This window comes from Hibiscus syriacus, unplaced genomic scaffold (assembly GCF_006381635.1).
Source record: "Hibiscus syriacus cultivar Baekdansim isolate YM2019G1 unplaced genomic scaffold, ASM638163v2 tig00110388_pilon, whole genome shotgun sequence".
Classification (NCBI taxonomy): domain Eukaryota; kingdom Viridiplantae; phylum Streptophyta; class Magnoliopsida; order Malvales; family Malvaceae; genus Hibiscus; species Hibiscus syriacus.
This window is the reverse complement of record NW_024062718.1, coordinates 1,788,998-1,809,673: the sequence shown is the minus strand read 5'-3', so window position 1 is coordinate 1,809,673 and position 20,676 is coordinate 1,788,998. Positions and strand designations below refer to the sequence as shown.

General features: G+C 32.1%; 1 protein-coding gene and 1 pseudogene across 1 annotated transcript; one reads left to right on the top strand and one right to left on the bottom strand.

The window, feature by feature from the left end:
• Positions 1 to 870: 870 nt before the first annotated feature.
• Positions 871 to 19,454, bottom strand: LOC120123088 (annotated as a pseudogene).
• LOC120122906 lies at positions 5,351 to 7,630 on the top strand. The gene is made up of 3 exons (XM_039141950.1): positions 5,351 to 5,459; positions 5,565 to 5,857; positions 7,360 to 7,630. Exons 1-3 carry the CDS (start codon positions 5,391 to 5,393, stop codon positions 7,409 to 7,411), a joined length of 414 nt encoding a protein of 137 aa, XP_038997881.1. The 5' UTR covers positions 5,351 to 5,390; the 3' UTR covers positions 7,412 to 7,630.
• Positions 19,455 to 20,676: the final 1,222 nt, after the last annotated feature.

Genomic DNA, 20,676 nt, shown 5'->3' with positions numbered 1-20,676 from the left:
ATATGATCGGAATAATTCGACCACACTGCAAGGAAAAAGTTGTGCTAGCCAGATAAATGAGAGAAGAATTTCATAGAACAAAGTCGGTGCAATTGCATCAGCAGCATATAAAAATGAAGACTCAAACAATCATTCATACCGAAAATACAACAAACATCAGGAAGATAACATTTGAGAAATTTCAGAGAATTCACCCCTATCGCTTTCAAAGGGAAAATACATTAAGATGCTCAAAACAGATAAATTTTCATCTTGCAACCGATAGACATAGAATTTTGAATCCGATACCATAATACAGATCTTGATCATTCAACTAGAAATATCAGCTTCATTAGCCTCAACAAATGAAATATTATAGTATTGCATTCTATTTTCTCAAATAAATATGAAACCCATTACCAAAAACTATATAACCTTTTCTTTCTAACCCAAGCTATTTTCTAAGGAGCCAGACAGAAACTACAACCGTCACTTCTCAAATTTATAAATCATTAGAATTTAGAAGCCAAACAATAGAAAGCCCTACTAGCCTCAAAAGTTCATCTTACCTCGTTTTCCCCAGCAACAAATAAGACAGGCCTAAAAGGTCCAAAACACCCCAAACACATAATACTAACAAAATAAAAACCCATTTTTTAATCTCCTTCACCCTCCTCCCCCACAATTTAATTCGCGACACTGCAAACCTTCCATGCCTCTTCCAACAATGGCGGGAGGCCAGAAGAGTTGCCAGAATCTCGCTCGTTTCGAAATTATATTGGCTTCAAATAATTCAAATTAGGAACGTTAGGAAGAAGAAAGGATTTTAAAACCTGGAAATTGGAAAGGGAAACAAGCAGTCGATTCGCGCATAGTTTACTTACCATGAAGTTTCGATTTCCTGTCGCTCTCTCTCTCTTTCGTGACTTACTGGTATTTGTTGTAGTGATATAAATCTATTGAAAATAAAGTGTGAACAGGATTGAAAAGAAAACGTGTTATTCTTCAAGGTCGAGGACAAAATGTTTCTTTGACGACTTGAGCAGATTAGGATGGCACTCAAAATCTTCTTAACCAAACCGTCTGGATGTAAAATGTGCATATCCATTGAGATTCTTGTCTATGCACATATCCATTTGTTTAGAAACCTTATGAACTTGATCTATGAGAGTTGATTAATGTTCCATTTAGTGATTAAGTAATCACTAGAATTATTTAAGAGGAAAAATAATTAGGATAATATTATATAAGGAGTATCAGAAACGGACGTAGAATTTTATGTTAGGAGATGAACTCTTAAAATTTTAAGAAGAAAGTAAAATTATAAAATTATAGGGGATAAAACATATTATCAATAGAATAAAGTGTATAATATAATAATTTAAAATTTTTAGTAAATTTTTAGTGGACGACTACCTCTCTTCTATCCATACCCTGTCTACTATTAACTTTGATTTAAATTGATGTTTGATTTAAATTGATGTTAGCGTATCTTTTATATTGAAATATTATCATGATTTTTTTAGAAAGACTGAATAAAGTAAATCATGGATCCAAATATATTTTATTGTTTATTTTTTTCAACTACAACTAGCCCAAACTATTATCTAACACAACTATACCAATTATCGGTATCAAAACCTAATGTTGATATATTAGGAGTTGATCCTACATAATTTGTGCCAATGAAGGAAAAACAATCAACCAACATGTCTCCCTTACTCGATAGAACTTACTACGACTACTGGAAAGCTCAACATACATATATATATATATATATATATATATATATATATTTTTGAAGTCAAATAATGAATGAAGAGAGATGGATAGAAGGGACGACTTAGATATTTTTTTTATATTTTCAATTGATAATATTTTTTTGTCCGTCAGAATTTTATAAATCTACTCCCCTTAACAACCTAAGATCATGCATCCCAACATCATTTTTTATCATTAATCCACTTGACAAATATCCCCAACATCACCCCAAATTCTAATATTTTGTGATTTTTTTTATTTGGACTTACTGCCAGCAATGTTTAAAACAATGTCAGCAGACACCAAATATTCCAGTAGAACCATAGATTTAAAGCGCATGCAATATCAAATTTTCAAATGCCTTGCACTTGCAGGTTTCATTGTTTTAACATTAATACTCGAATAAAATGAAAGGATTTCAGTATATTAAGGTTGTCTCCGAAAATGTTAACATCGAATAAACTAAAAGAGAGTAAACATAAGTTTATAAACCATAATGCTTAAAACTACTTGACTTAATATTTCTAGAAGGAGACGAAGTTTCTCCTTGCAGTTCATCTGTCACCCGATGCTCATCTTTCCCCATTCTCTTCTTCTATTATTTCACTAGACAAAGAAGAAAATAATTTATGGTCACCATAAAAGATGTAGGAAAATAACGACACCAATTCTACATAATGAAACAACTGAGATGATAAGGACTAATTCTACATAAGAGGCTAAAAAATGAGAGAATTTCCCAAGTAAATGAGTGAAAACGTAAAGTGAGATGAGAAATTGAGGAAATACATACCGAAGCAAGTGGGTGAGAGTGGCAACAATGACGTGATCAGCCCGCTCGAAAGCTTTTAAGATTTGGAACATGAGAGCCAATTTGGTTTGGGTCCCTACCAGTTTGCTGCATAATCATTCTGGTTTCTCTCTTCAATTCATCGCACTCTTTCTCAACGCATTCAAATTTCTCCCTCACTTGTCGCTGTACTTCTCTTATATTTTGTTGTTCCATGCCGATTTCCTCAATTTCTGCTTTCAGATTCGCAATTTTTCCCGCGTGTTCTTCATTCCGCCTTTTTTATGCTTCTTCAACTGCACCAACATCAACAAGCCTTCAGATTTCTTAAAAACCGACCTCAACAAATAAATTTCTAAATTAAAGATAATAAAGTTAAAAGATAAGAAATAGAAATGGATTACATTCTTCGATAGAGACCGGAAAATTTCGATATTGTGAGCATTGCCTTTTTGACCTAATTCTTATTCTAATTACTTGTAATCAGAGATCCAAAATCTTATTTATTTATAAGAAAAGGTTCATAGAAGCGAATCATAGACATCGCGCGACACTCCCATTTAACTCTCGAGTGTCGCGAGTTACTGTGATAAACAGCACTATTTTATTCCTTTCCTTAGAACTGACGCGTGTCCCTATACATGCTCTTTTTGCATTGGGGCAACAAAGCGTGAGACTCACGCTTTCTTTACGCAAAATACATTGTTGGCCCTTTAGTTTAAAGTATGGTCTCAAAGTTTAAGTATTTTGTGATTTTGTCCTTAATGGGTTTTAGTCGACTTATTGCTAGCAATATTTTAAAATTAAACATGATTTGCTAGTCGAATAGTCGTGATCTTATTTTATTATTTAATGGTTGATTTAGGAATTTCGATAATTTAAAGATAATAATTGGTTTATATAATTCAATCTATTTTTTATAAAATTTTCTTATAATTTAATTCAATTTTCTATTTATTTAATAAAAATATAAATTGTTATTAATTTTTAAAAAATAGTTTATGGTGATTACGAGGTAATATCTGTACAGAATTTTCTTGATCAAGTAATAACACATATCATACAAACGTAACTGCTATAACATAAGATAGGTAAGGAGCATCATTCTTTTTTACTAGCGAAACTATTTGATGAGCTCTAAACTATTATTAGTTAAAATAATTATGTTATTAACAAGGATGGACCAAGAGAGGGGCGGATGGGAGCTGTCGTATTCTTAAAAATTTTAATTTCCTATATATTATAGATATTTTTTGTATTTTCTATTGAAAATATGTTTTCGTCCACCTAAAATTTTATAAAATATTCATTATTTAAAATTTTATAAGTTCGTCATTCTTAACATAAAATCCTGCGTCATTCTCTTGTCATTAATACACAAATTAACCTGAGATATTTTAATACATGTGACAACAAGACGAATGCAAAATTTCATGCTATAGACAATTTCTAAAATTTTAACAAGGGGATAAATTTATAAATTTTAGGGACATCAATATATTTTAATAGAAGATATATATAAAATTTTTCAAATATATAATAATTTTAATTTTTCAAAATGACGATTGTCCCACGCTTCCTATCCATCCCTGTGTATCAAGTTAATAGGCTAAGAATGTCACCTCGTCCAAATTCCAACAGAGTTAACATTTTGGGATGAGGTGTTTAACATGGTCTAAGTGATGCTACTGTGGACAAAATTTTCATTTAGGGACTTATATGGACCTAATTACAAATTTCAACAATAACAAGATTTACATTGACAATTTTAAAATAATAATTGTAGTTTGGTTCTTTGTTGTTTTCTTTATCGATTAACACGTGTACTCTTTTTTTTTCTGTCTAAGTTAAAGAGATTTTTAATGAGACATGTGTTATTCTCATGTATGATTCTTTTGGTTATGAATCATACTTTTTTACCAAAAAAATATTAATCAATTTATTCAAGTGGTTAAAGAAATCATTGTTGTTTATAGAAGTTATGGGTTCGAACACCAACGACTGTAAAAGTGATTAAACGTTCACTATTAAATGATTGAGGGTATTTAGAATAAATATTACTTTATAATCACTTTAGTTTAATAAAAATAATTTTAAAACCAATAATATAAAGAGTCTTGTATTATAGGGCAATTCAAGCTAAAAATTGTCATTTTAAATGTTATAATAGCAACTATATCAATCGAAATAAAACTTAATTGATAGTTTAATATTATATTTTTTAATTGGTAATATCCTTTAATTTATTGAATAAAAAGAATATATTAAAAGTACAATAAATACATAAAAATAAAAGTACAATAATTAAATTTTCATGTGGAACTTTTATTTACTCATATATAAATCATCACAATAATAAATTTTATGTATAAGCTAATTCGAAGTTCCAATTATTTCGTAATTTTCAATTTAGCATCTAGGACAAAATCACAAAATACTAGAACCGTAGATACTGAAGTTATAATTCTTAAAATTGAGAGGCAAAAGTGCAATTTATGAAAAGAAAGCGTGACATACACGCTTTGATAAGTCCGAGGCGAGCGAAATGGTAAAAAAAGCGATTCACCGCCCCGCTCGAGTTTCTACTTTACCAAATTCCTATTTTGCCATTTGGGGTTTTTCTTAATAAGCTGCTTTAAATGAAAAACTAACAAATTGAAATAATCAATAAAACGTTACAATAACACATAAAAAAAATAAAAAAGGAAATAAGAGAGAGAGTGTGAAAAAAACGCTATTCCTCGCGATCTCTTGTGACGATCATAAGAGAATCGCGCGATCTCTTTCTATGACTTTCGTCTATGAATTTTCTTTGTAAATAAAGACTAGATTCAATCAATCTGAATTAGGGCAAATCGTAATGGCTCCCTTCTCTGTTCGTTGTCTTTTCCGTAGCAATAACAAACGTTTCAAGTCTCAATTGAAGAATGTAATTTCATTTCTATTCCTTAATGTTCTTTTTTTATTTATTTCTGAATCAATGTTTTGAGGGATGATTTTAAGAATTTTGAAGGTTTGCTGATGTTTGGTGTAGGTAAAGAAACATAAAAAGGGTGGACTCAAAAACATGCAAGAGAAATATGAGAAGCTGGCAGCAGATATGGAGGAGATCAGTGCGGAACAACAGAATATAAGGGAAGAACAGCGGAAAGTAAGGGAAAAATTTGAAGGCGTTGCAAATGAGTACGAGGAATTAAAGAGAGAAACTAGAATCATTGTCCAGCAAACTGCTAGGACCCAAATCAAGTTGGCTATCATGTTCCAAATTGTGAAGGCTTCCGAACAAGCTGACCACGCTACTGTGGCCACTCTCACTCTTATGCTTCGGTACTCTTTTTATTTCATTTCTCTTTATTGTTGGTTTAGCTTTAATTTGGCCTCGATTTGCTTGACATTTTTCTTCTATGATTGCATTTTGGGTGCGAAATTAAATATTAATTAAATTAAAAATTTAAAGGGAGATTATATATATGTTTGTGTTTTGTAATGGAACAGTCTCCCTTGGTTCTGCTAATAGTAGGAACCTTGTGCTTTTGGATAGGACCTTTTGTTATTGAATATAAAGGACAACTATGTAAAGTACCATTGAGTTCTTAGTTTATTTATTCATTTTTGGTGGCAGTGTTTAATTTTGCTTACCTTATTGTTTATTGGATAATGGAAATATTATAATCCAAGCAGGCTAGTAACTTTCCTGTGAGGGGAAAAAAACTAGTGCAGAGGATAGAATTAATATTTTGGAAAACTGAGGATTCTTTCATTTGTTGGCTTCTTTGCAGGCTCTAATATAGAATTAAAATTAGTTGAACATCATATATAAAATTTTATATATATATATATATAATTTTATGATCATCTTGCTGTTTTGCTATTGTTTAGTGCTTCCTAGAGTTACATTTTTTAGAACTTGGTAGATGTAACTGAACAAAATCTTTCATGTGCTAGGTCTGAAGATGCTTTTAATTGGAAATATCCAACCATTCAGTTAATTTTAGAGATTTACAGAGCCGGACTTCATCCTAAACCTCATTTGTGTACATAGGGATGGAAGCAAATGATTTCTAGATTCTTTTGCATTGCTATGTTTGCAATAACGACTGGAATATGTAGAAATGTGCTAAAACTTATTAGTAGTTGCTATATTGTCTAAGATTGCTAGCCATGAAATAGAAGTATTTTCATAAAAGTTTATACCGAGGTACTCTAGGATTCTTTTCCCTGGCAACTCAAATCATTTTTTACCCAGCTGGAATCTTTCATGCTCAATTCATGCCTGAATCTAGATCTTTCTTGATCTGCTAGGCAATGAAGTTTTCTACAATTTCAACTACAAGATGAGAGAATGTTGACGTTAATTAGCTTTGTTATTTGTTGTAATTTTAAACCTTTTCTTTTAGAGGAAAAGCTATTTAGAGAGCTTAGCTGGTGACTAGTTAATTTCACCAATTTTCTCTTGCTTTGGAATTAAAGCAACCAATTGATATTAATCTTGTGTTATTATAGTTTTTTTTTTCATTTTTGTTTTTGTCTAGGGTATAACAAATTGGCTTTTAGTTGATTGATGGAATAGAAAAAAACTCCGAGAAAAAGAGGATTGGGTTTCTAATTACTTGATTCAATCAAGTACCTCTCTGAATTCTAATATATTTTGCATGAAAATTTTATATTTGAAGTTTATCCTTTTCTAGTGGAGAAATTATCCTTTCTTTCCTCCCCTTTATCTTTTCTTTCAGACATTTTTCTAAATCCAGGAAATGGTGTTTCTGTCTCCAAATTATGGTACTCATCAAAACTAAACTTTTTTTTTCTTCTTTTTTGCCTTTTTACAGTGAAATAGTTAAAAGGGAGAATGAGGAAAGGCAAGCATCAGATGATAGTTGAACTGCAAGGAGAAACTTCTGCTCTTAAAAATACCAAGTAGGGGATAAGTGTGTTAATAAAGTACTTTCTGTCAAACATTAGGGTTTCTATGAACTTGTTATTCTCTTTAGTTGGTTTAATCCGTGTTTGGTATTTTCAGTGTCAACTTCTATATATCAATATCCTTTCTTAATGTTGAGTCTTTGTTTGTCATAGGATGAACTTCAAATATTATGCATGACATAACGTTAAATGGTTCTACTGGTGTCTTCACACCCTAACTAGCAAATTGGTGCTGCTTCTGGTTTGTGCAATGCATCAATTTGTTATATTATCATGTAGGGTAGCATTATTTGGATAAATACTTATTATTTAATATGGTTAGATTCTGATGACTTGTCTTCCATTGGGGAAGTCCCAACTGAGGAATATTTTGCCATATTTATTTTCCCCCCTTTTCTACCTGTTATATGATTCGTTTCGTGTCTCGTCTCCATTAAACGGATTCGGGTCTCTAGTTATCGTAATTAGTTAGAAACACCTTCAATATACACTGGAAGTTGTTCTCGATGATTGTCTCGTTGGCATGCCATTACTGCATTGGATGACTGATTTGAGAAGAATGTGAGAGTTTCTCAGATCTAAATTGTTTTGTTCGGATTCATGTGTGTCTGTGTATAAATTAATAATAGAAGAGTCATGCAGCTTATACGTAGGAAGTTCTTCTGGCTTAAAAGAGGATGATTTACTATGGCATTATTTTTTCCATTAGTACATGATGTCTGTACATTTCTGATTTGATATAAAAATTGATAAATTTACATAATATCAACAAAAAAAACCAACAACTAGTTAGTCTAGTAGAATAAGACACTAGATTCTTTAAGCAAAATCAGAAGTTCTATTATTGGTGCTTACTAATGGATCAAACTGGGTTGAGATGATCGCCCTCGCCTTTGTAGTATTTGATCTTAATTAGTTGGTCAATAGATTGAATATAAAGATTAATTCAAAAAATATTTAAACAAAATAAAAATATTAAAAAATCAATAATTTTTTCCAATTTCTTTAAAAAAAATTAAGAAATTATAAAATGGAAAATTAATAAAATGTAAAATTTTATTTAAAATTTTAAAAAAATCATAAATTTACAAAATTTTAAAATAATCTTCCAAAAATTAAAAAAAAGTATTACATGTTTTTTAAGAATTAAAATTAAAATATATAATGTTCAACAAAATTATAAAATTATTTCTAAACAATTCAAAAAATCAAGTCAGACACTTGAATGACTTTAATCCGGGGCACTGGCAATTGTAAAATGGATCAAACTGAGATTGTTGACTATAATGTTAACACATTTATCAAGGAAAAATCTTCTCATGTAACTCATAAATGAAGGCTTTTGAAAAATGCATTTTTTCATTTAATAATTAAAATTATGTAGTTATGATGATGTTTGTGATTTTAAACATAAATTATAATCTAAATCAAATCTTCATAGTAACTGTTTATGATGATTTTTGTGACTTTAACTCTATTAAAATACGATTAATTACAATAAAGAATTGACTTAACTTATAATCTATAGTTTATTTTTATAATTATTTTATCAAAGATGAATTATAATTTTTAAAGAATTTTGAATAAAATTAAGATCTAAATCCATAACTAATTTGAAGTAAGAAACAATTTAACTTGGTCTTATGGTTCTTTCCTTCTTCAAGTTTCCCTCTTCACTTTCTTCTTTCCCAAAAATTTGGAGTTGAGAGACTTATCAACTGCTCTAATGCCAGCATATTATACATGTTTTGAGAAAAGAAATGTGAGCAATGAAATGGTCTTGTTTTAAAAAATGAAGATTGCGGGTCACTACAGACCCATATTTTATTGGTTATCTGTGGAAAACAAAATTCTAAAGAGGGGAAAATGAATTGTGAAGGAAACACAAAAGAACATTTTACATGAAAAACTACAAATCACACGTCCAGCTTGCAATTAAACAGTTGAAACAAGCTGTAAACAATGGACCACAGTAGAAAGAGTTACATATATCAACCTGCAAAATAGAAGAAACACAACAGCCCATGGTTCTGCACGGAGCCAAGATACCGGGAAAATATAATTAACAATAGAAAATGTAGGACAAAATTCAAAATAACTAAAACTAGAGATCTAATTAGGTATTTACCCATATATTTTTTAACCTCGTGCATGTGAATAGAGATTAAAGATGTACATGAAAGTAAGAAAACGAAATGGATTAGAACACACCCTAATTCTTAGCTCAGATTGGTTGTTCAAAAATGGAAAATTTCTGCAAAGGTTTCTTCGATTTTTACTTGGCTGGCCCAGGCCAGGATGATGGTTCAAGTTCCTTTGCCATGCAAAAAAGCTTCATGAGGTTCACTATGAATGTCATGAACTTCTGCAAATAAAACTAAGCCACCACCAACTCAATAGGTTAGCCACAAAACCAACAGTTAACAGTGGAAGTATAGATAGTCATTAGGGCAACCAACATTCCACCTTGAGAGGCTAATTATCAGTTCGAAACACAGTTTCAGGTAGGGGTGAGCGTTTGATTGAGTCAAGTCAAAAAATTTAAAGTTATTCGAGTTGACGAGTCCTATTTTATAACTCGAGTTGAATTTGAAAATTTTCTAGTCGAATTTATAAAATTTGAGTCAAGTAGAGTTATTCAGTTTTTGTTTAAATTTAATTATAAATATTTATAATATTATAGTATTATTTGATTCTAATTTAAACAGTTTTCTACAACCATATACAATATATATCTCTCTTCATATTTTTTAACATGTGATATACATATTTCGAGTTATCATAATATTTCTAATATTATGGTATTAGTTTGTTAGCTTCGAACAACTTTAGTACCTAAAGTACTATTAAACTTGATGGTTGACTTTTTTTTAAGACAAAACTCAACTTATATTACCTACTATAAAACATAAAATGTGATGTCTATATTATACTTGTACACCAAAAATTATGAAACTTGTAAAACAGTAATATATTGTCATCCAAGTGCATTATGATCAAGTTTACTATAAAGATGATAAGATTAAGATGATGACAATGTATCTAATAATAATAATATTTTTTTTATAGTCTAAAATGACTAGAAGATAGTAGTAGTATTTATTATTTTTAATTTAATAATTAAAAAAATAATAACGTGCATAGCCTACACCAACGGAACATTAATCAACGGTTGCATTAAACAAATACAAAAGTACATAAAATTAATTTAATTTCGTGGATCTTTGCCCCACGTGTGATAAATGCTTAACCAATATTGTTGGGTGTTGACATATCTAAAAGCAAAACTCAGCCATAACTATGCTCTTCCATCTTCATGAACACCTCAACAGACACCAAGTACTTGAGCAAAAATACAAAGCGTTCCAGTTGAAAAAGAATAATACAAGAAGCTCGTAGCCGAAGAAAAAACGGAGCCAAATATTTTTTTTCTCCCGTTTTCCTCTCTTCGGCGAGCAGCCGAAGCGTTCACATTCGTATCGGTTATCTGGTAATTTAGCTGCAAACTGCTTCAATTGCAAGTTTCTTTGTAGTACCAGGACACAAGCCCCTATCAAAGTTCTCTTCTGTTAGTTCTATGGCACGCTCTTTTTTACCCACGCATGCCTACCATGCACAGAATATTAGGAACAGAAAATTAGTGTTAATTAGTATGTGTTGATCCTGAATGTTGATATGCTTGTTCTGTAAAGATGACTATAAATAATCACTATGATCGTGGTGTATTCTGGCCTAGTTTTTCGGACATTCTTAATCCAACTACTAGTTCCTTGGCACCAGATTCTGCTGCCAACTTTTCGGGCATTAGATGCACATGACTTGTGGCTTTGTGGTGATGCTGTAGCCTTAACCTTTGGGATAAGGGAAATGACAAAAGAATATAGCTGAAACAGGGTCAACTCTTACCTTTTCGACCACCGATGTTGAATTAGGATCATGGCAGTCTCCTTTGCTATAAGATCCACACCTTCCAGTAGGATTCCCGAAGCTAGCTAATTTCACACTAGATATCAAAGTATCTTTAGGGCACTTCAGATGGGCAGCTGATTTTCCACTTCCAACTTTAGGTACCAACTCCCGGTCTACCATAGGGAAGTCCTCAGCAATATGGGAACAGAGGCTAGATGTTTTGCGTTTCGAGAATGTAATTTTTGTTGGGTCTTCACCTTTCTCCTCGAAGATCACCAAAATGTTCCCGGATGGCTTGAGAACATGGTACCTGATTAATCATAAAAACACATATTAACCCGACCAATAATTGCAATTCTTAATCATGGAAACCTGAATGATTTGGCAAATGTTCCTGCTTTCACCAATATGACCTTTTTGGTATATTAACCCTATGCATCCTTTTGTGAGTGTTTTCTCAATACCAAATTGTATGGTCAAGGAAATTATATTACTACTACGCCCATTTATGTATTGCATTTACTAGTTAAGTCAAAGTTCTTGAGAAGAAGAGTTTTAATTATCTCTGATTGGACTTACCATCTTTGTGATGGTTCTCCACAACCAGTAAGGCATTTGTCTGGGAAAAATTTTCCTCTATAGTCACACTCATCTACACACTTCTCGTGTTTAGAACTTTCTATTGGCCATTATCTTCCAATCTCTTCACCTTTTAACCAGGCTAGACCTTTTCCCATATGAATCATATCCAAACCAACTGGTTCATCCCCTGATGGTGGATCCACAACAACCTGCAACAGCTTAAATACTTAAGTCTTTCCTTTTCATTTGATTCAATGTTGAACTCTTCTAGATGAAGCAACTAAGTATTTACCACACAAAAATTATTTATCCTGAACTAAATTTGAACAAGAAAGAATTTTTTTTACCTTGTACCATGTTAAAGGCTGATTATTTGGTGGTTCAGAGGTTGACACCCAATTTACGCCATTCAAACCGTCTGGCTTGTATATACCCAAGTGTTCTCCTTGCAATCCAATCTGCATATGGCATAACAAAGACAAAAAGCTTTCGGAGTTTTAAAGGCTATAACTATTTGTCAATATTTCACTTTACAGCTTGCTTGTTAAACACCCTATACATTTGGTCTAAGGAGAAATTCACTCATTAACAAGGGAAACAAGATACATTGACAAATGTTGAAAAATATTCTTAAAATAGCCATCAATTAGCTGCTGCGGATTAGGCTGTTAAATTTCCAGCACTCCATGTTTGAAATTAGTTGAAAAGAAGGAAGAACCATGGAATAGATAACTATAATATCAAGTATAATAAAAAAATGATCAAAATGATGCTAAAATTTGAAGGAAGTGGGCATCAAGGAAACAAAGCTTGTCGTGTGAGTTAAAACCAACATTGCTGAAATAGAACTCAAAACAAATATTGGAACCCTTAAACAGGCTAGCATCAAAGTATTTTAAGAATAACTAACCTGTAGGCCCAATGTCATACTTAACAGTGCAATTTCATTCTTTCCCGCCTTTAGTAAAATTGGATTCTCAAATTTGAAGGGTGAATGCGAACCATTTCCAGAAGCACTACCTGTAAAATGTCGGCAAAATTTTTTAAATTTATTACAAGTATGTCCACGTGATAGACCCATAGAAAACTTGAGGAAATACAATGTCATACAAATTATAACTTGCAAATAAATCGATTAACGATATCCAATAACTAAAGGGCATTTTGGAGTAAATGCTCAACTCCAACAGCGACAATGTTAACTAGAGGTGACAACTGGGAGGGTGGATCAGGTCATTCAGATTTGAGTTTCATGGTTTAGGCCATTTCAGGTCCAAATTGTTTAGATTCAAGTCATCTCAGGTTCAGTCAATTTGAGCTGGGTCACTTCAAGTTCAAGTTTGGATAGTTTGCATTGTTCATTTTTCATAGCCAAATAATCGGATTCAGCAGGTTTTTCATGCTTAGTTCAATTTTGCTAGCTCTAATGTTAACATATTGTATATCTTTTGACAAAGATGAATGAGCAATGAAATCAGTTTATATATACACATATACACTTCCTGGTTAGTTGTCAGAAACACTAATGAAAGAAGAATTTTAACTGGGAAGGAAACACCAGTAAAATATAAAGAACATGTTTGAAAGCAGCATAGCTCCAGTTAAACACGTATTTAGTGTTGTTATCAAAAGGTTCCCATTCCATTAGAACTTTTTATGTTTCTTCTTTAAGATTATATATCATCAGGGAAAAAACGGAATCTCATTTTCATATTTAAATTGAAATTAAACAATTGAAACAAATGGTAAATTATAATATCACCATCCAGGCTAATTTTCAGTCCATTTTTTTGGCTTGTTGGAGAATTAGGTGTGAATTGATCACAGCAAAAGGAGTTGCAGGTATTAATCTGCAAAATATAAGAAACACAAAAATCTATGGGTTAGTTTGTATGATAAATAGATCCATTTTTTATTATATTGTAAACAAATGAAAATTTCCTTTTAAATACTGACTGATATAGGTTGGTAGTATTGTTCGGGAAAAGTCTTATCTTTTTAATATCTTTGGATCTCCTGTTAAACATGAGTTCTTCCTTTCATGAAAATAATACTTAACCATGTAGTATGTGTACATGCAGGGAATAAAAAATGAGAATGAGAACAGAGAAAGCAAGACATTTTCCATATGAAAAGTAATTTAAATTGTTGGGCATGGGTGATTTGAATTGGATTTTAAAGAATACAAAAAAATTATGGCACTCATAGGACACATGCAAACAAAAGGAACCATAGTTCATTTGTGTTTGGAAGAGAATTTAAGTTCAATTTGAATGGTATGTTATGCTTTTCGAAATATATGTATATATTACATGTGGGTGTATAGAAAGAGAGACTAGAGAATAATAGAGATAAAGACTAAACCCGTCAATCAAAAATAAAAAAGAGAAAGTGAAATAAATCTCACCACAGGATCAGGAGCATCATCTTGCTGACACATTATCCAAGGTACTCCAATATTCTAAGAAACTGCCATTTTAGCAGCCCATGAAACATAACGCTCTGCTCCATCTCCATAATATGATTCATAATATCCATATTCATTTTCGACTTGCGGTTAAGAGGAATAGGATGTTTAATGTACTCTGAAAGTAATTGCTAAGAGGTGGAAGCACATCAATTGACTGAATGAATCCAAAAAAAAGAAAAGCTTCAAGCAAGAAGAGAAAATGAAAAGAAGAAGAAATGAGCACAAAAACTAAGGCAGCATCCTCCTATGGGTAAGAACTGTAGATGTGTCATCCTTTCAATATACCCACACTTTACATCAACTCATACTGCTTAACTAGAAAGTTGACTGCTATCCAGTATTGTTCTCAGTAATGTCTCATGACTAAATGTTTTCACACTTCTATTAAAGGAAAACATACAATTTGTATGATGTAAACCAACTCATTATCTTGAGAAATATGATATTCTTCTAACAAAAACACTATTCTAAGTAACAAATCATAATTTATCAGATTAGATTCTAAAACTCACAACAGTATCTTTAATTTACAACTTCAAAAATGTAAAAGTTGTCAACATTTTGGAAGATGCCCTTGAGTTATGCATGTTCCTCTGTCATAAAAGTTAAGGATATAAGATCCAACAATTTTGAAACTCATACATGTGAATCATGATTAAAGATGCAATGACAAGTAATAAAATGAAAATTAAAGAAGGGTGGAGCACATGTTAATGCACAACTCAGATCAGCTGGTTCGAAAAAGGAAACTTTTCAAGTTCAATGATGTACTTGCCTGGGCCAGGACGATTGGACCTCCTTGAGGTGCAAAAAGCTTCTCCTGCTTCATGAGGTTCACTATGAATGTCGTGAAATTCTGCATGTAGTGCTAAGCAACAGAAAACAACCAACTCAATAAGTTAACAATAAAGCAAAAATGTAACAGTCAACTATAAAGGTAGAGATAACTACTGCGGGCCACAATTCCCCAGACCAACTAATCCAATTTCTCACCTTGAAGGGCTCGTTATCTGTTCGAAACACGGTTCCATTGACATAGTGCAACCAGACGGGTACGCCCCTATATCAAACACACTTAATATAATCTAAGAAAGGAACCCGTTTCTCCTATATATTTTAATTTAATCAATTTAATTTAATTCAATGACTTCAGGCATCCAAATATGAACATTTTAAAATATATGATTACAAAGTGAACGCACCCAAAATTCCATTCAGCCGATACAAAGGGGCCAATTCGAAGAATCACATGCATCCCAGCTTGTTGAAGTATCTTTACAAACTTGACCAGATCGTATCTCCCTTCAAAATTGTATTGCCAATTAACAATGAAAAACCATAAGTCGTCAGCAAAAAGTACATCACATGTTGAGCAAAATTAGTTCCACAAACCACTGCAATAGATTCAGAAAACTCACCTTTCCTGGAGAAAGCTCATGCCCATTCCAAAACAAAGAACATTCGATGACATCAACCCCTCCTTCCTTGGCTGTTTGAACCAGCCCTGGCCACATCTGCCAGGTTACAGTGAAAGATGAAGCTTATGAAAATCCACAATGTATATTCCAAAGAAACCATTACAATGGAGAAACGAGCAATTAGTGGATTGCTTAAAATATAAAAGAAGAATATGGAAAATCATTGCATCGTTAAAGAGATTGAGACATCACATTAATCACATGACTTCGGTATTGAAATTGAAACATAGTATTTAAGTAAAATGCAAAATGTGATCAGAAATAGCACAACCAAATTAAAAAAAAATTAAAGGAACCAATCAAATCCCATTTGAAATCTCACAAATTTGTTCCAATTTAAAATCATATTTTAAAATTTTAAATTTTACAATGTAAACCATACAAAGCATTAGTGGAGTGATTTTAAATTTTAAAATTTTGATCAAAGAATTAGTTTAATTAATTAAAAAACAGTAGGAGTTTGAATGAATATTCTAGTTTACTTTTGAGGCTTTTATTTTATGATTAGTGGAGTGATTTATGCAATCCCGGATCTGCTCAGGTGCCAAAGAAATAATAAAGAAACGAAAAAAATATTAATTTATAAAAGATTTCACTAAGAACATAATCAATTATAAATCACGTGACACTAGGGCCAAAATCAAACTGATTCATAAATGATTACTCTGATAATTTAGTTTAAAATATTTTTCAAATATATATTTACAAATAACAATATCTAATTAAATTACAAAATAAATAAATAATCAATGTAACACGTAAACATGTTCCCTAGATCTTCTCGGGGTCCCATCCCATGTGAAGAAAATATTCACTATGTCCCATATTGATATTGTTAGCCCATCATTAAATTTTACAAAGTCTAAGAGAAAAATTAATAAATTTAGCATTATAACATTATACTTTTAATTTTTATATATTAAATGTCTCATGGTTTTAATGCTCAATTTTTTAAACATTAATGTTAAAATTAAAGTATAGGTAAATTAATTTATATTAATATTATTAGTACGGATCAAATGATTTCAGTGATTAAAAGATTTATTGTTATTCTTTGAGCTTTCATATTTGAGCACCGTGTATGCAAGAATACAAACATTCGTTATCAAATGATTCAGAGTCTTTGAACAGATACTACATTGCATTTGTATTATTGTGATTGTCCCTTAATATACATGATAACTTTATAATATTATCTTAGGTCGTGTTTTACACCCTAAAATTGAACTTGAGTCAATCTCATCCTTACAAAGTTGACTCAACTCAAATTAGAGAAGAAAAAACAATTCACCAAGTCATGTAGAATTAAAATTTGTCAGATTCGGGTTAAATATCTATCCCTGTATACGTGGAGACTTTAATGAACTTTTATGGGTTGGGTTTTGTTAAAAGGTGTTGGGCTCTTTTTAACTCAATTGCTAATGGATTAATTTTGAAAGACTTGAGTTAGGTTTTATAGACACACTTGGACTTGCCTAAAAAGGTGTGGATGTTCAATGGATTTAATAGTGCGTCAAAAACAGGTTAGGAAAACCCAAAAGTTGGCACAACACGTACTTAACCGATCTGATGTCAGGTCATCGACATGCTATCATAAAATTCTTAAGATTCTCTTATTTAATATTCAACGCTTATATAATATGTTTTTTTAGTAAAGTGATCTGATTATTAAATAATATTTATTTAAATTTTTTTAATTAATTAATGACGCACATATATATTATATTATGCAGACACAATTACTTAAATATAAGATTTTTACATAAAACAATATTCTTTTTTTTATTACTGAAGCCACTTGATAAGTTATGCTCATTGAAACATGTCATATAACTTCAATGATATAAGAGGATATTATTCTCTTTAAAAAAAATTAAGCTTGAGTAATTGTGTTTACAAAATATATATACACATTATTACTGATTAAAAAAATTCTGAAGGGATAATATCTTATAATCATTCCAATCGATTAAAAAAAGAGAAAATAACTTCAGTGACCGAAAATGCCTTATAATATACGATTTTAATCAACTTTTTTTGGATTTGCGAAAATGACCAACAAATTCACAATGCGAACTCCAATTTCGCAACACAGTTTCCAAATTCGCAACACAGAAGTCAAATTCGCAAAGCGTATTTATTTTCGAATTCGAAACACAATATTAATTTCGCAACACAAATATAAATAATATAATCGCAACTCATAACTTAAAACACAAAATCACAACTCAGTCCCATCTCCATCTCTCACTCTCTACGGCGACATCCGTCCCCATCTCCGGCGAAATCCGCCACCCTCACAACCATTCACGGCCACAAATGGAAAATCAACCACCGAGGGTTAGTTTTTTTTAATTATTTTTATTTTGAAATTTTTGTATTATTATTAGATTTTTAATATTTAAATTGATGATAAATTTACTGGTAATTTCAATATATAGATTAACCATTTCACTTAGATTGCTTAGTAAATTCATTCGGTTGCTGTCAATACTGCTAAACTGTTTAGTCTTTAACCGTTGAAGTTAGTATTTGTCTTTTGGTTGAAGTAATGCAATTCATTCAAGTTTCAATTTGCAGAAGAATAGTTTTTGAAACTTAAATTCGCAACACGAAAATGAAATTCGCAACACGATTTTCATTTTCGCATTGCGATTTTCATTTTCGCGTTGTGAATTTAAGTTTCAAAAACTACTCTTCTTCTGCAAATTAAAACTTGAATGAATTGCATTACTTCAACCAAAAAACTATGATAGAATAATGACTTGGGTGAATACCGTGCTAGTTTGAAACATATTTGGATTTGTTTTCACTGTTTAATATCATGTCTGTTTATAGTGTATAATTTGTAGTTTTTGATATATCTAACTTGGTATGTTTATTGTTTTTGTTAGAAATTTTTTTCGGCTTCATTGACTTTAAGGAATAAATTAAGCCTAGCCACTACAATAGTGTCGACACTTACACCTATACAATGAAAATTGTCTGAGGATACTTGCTTCGGGCCATGGCTGAAATTACAACATCCAGGTGGAGATGCTATGTTGACCCATTTGTTTCTTCAGACCATGACTAACGATCTACCCGAGAGGATACAACGTGGTGATGAAGAAATATGGTTTCATTTTCCACTGGCGTATACTTGTTTTGGGCGAGAGGAGTTTTGCTTAATCATTGGTCTATGTTTTGGACACGATGAAGTAGGTCGATACACTAGTCAAATCGCCCGCCCATCATGGTTATCTCGGGTTTTTCCTGAGCTAGCAAAGGCGAAGCCCAGTTTACACGTCGACAACTTGAAAAGATTACTTCTTAAAGATGGTTTTACTCGGATGGATGATCTTGATGTTGTCCGAGTATGCATTTTATTACTTTTGAATACCGAATTTTTAGGTAAAGAGGACAGACAACCTATTTCTGAGGACCTAATATTATTGGTAGATGACCTAAATGCATGGAACGTGTTTTCGTGGGATTCATATCTATGGAAAGCTACCTGGAAAAAGTTGCCGTCTGCCTTTGAGAACCGTCGTAGTTTGCGTGGAAATGGTTCCAAATACATTTTGGTAGGCTTTATTTGGGCCTTTAAGGTAAGAATTTCTATATAATGTTTCCAAAATTATAATTAATTATTTAACAATTACTAATGTCTGTGTATTATATTGTTTGTAGATTTGGATATTTGAGGCTTTTCCCAACATGCAGATATATGCAAGAAAAAATTCAAATGATATTCCTAGGGCTATTACCTGGAGGAGGATCCGGATGTTGGATTGGGAAGATTTACTACCATATACGATGATGAATGATGTAAGTTAACACAAATACTACCATATATAAACAAGTTATTACTAGTAGGCGTTTAACTTTGTTTGAGCTTTTATATTGTTAGGAGGCCAACTATCCATTACAGAGGCTGAGTTTGCCACTGATTGGTGGTAAGCTAGTAAGTGTTTTTTTTTATAGGACGGATGATGAGCACCCCCCACTTCGAGAGCCATCACTTGATCGAGCTGATTATACACCTCCACAACGAGAGCCATCACCTATTCCATCACATCATCGAGCCTCTTCTCCACCATCACCTCATGATAGGCGACCGACAAAGATGTCACGACATTTATCTCTATGTTCTCCACCTCCACGAGATGAGTTAGGGGAGTTACGTGATGAGGTCAGTGCTTTGCGTGATGAGGTACGGTCTTTACGTGGCGAGGTAGATGTTTTACGCGATGATAATGGTGCTTTACGTGGTGAGGTATCTACTTTACGTGGTGAGGTATCTACTTTACGTGATGAGGTAGCCGCTCTACGTGTGATTGTTTCATCGTTGTAGAATGAGGTTCATACTCTATGCAATGAGGTAAGTTTGTTTAATACTATACTAAAAAAGCAAATAACCTTTTTTCGGCATTATTTATTTATTTATTTACTGATTTATGTATTAATTTATTTTTAGCGGCCCGATAAGGTAGATGCTTTACTTCGGGTTTTTCTTGCACGACGGAGTTCACGCATCAGACGTCGTACACGTGCCATTACGTCTCCTCTCACCCCAATAGTGCCAAGACTCTGTAAGAAGAAGCCTGATTCACCTGTCATCGTTCAAGAAGCCCCTTCTATCATTCAAGAGGCCCCTGTCATCGTTCAAGAGGCCCCTCCCACCGTTCAAGAGGCCCCTGTCATCGTTCAAGAGGTACCTCCCACCATTCAAGAGCCTGATTCACATGGCATACTATGTCGACATATTGATAAACCCTCTCACGTGCCCGATATGATAAATG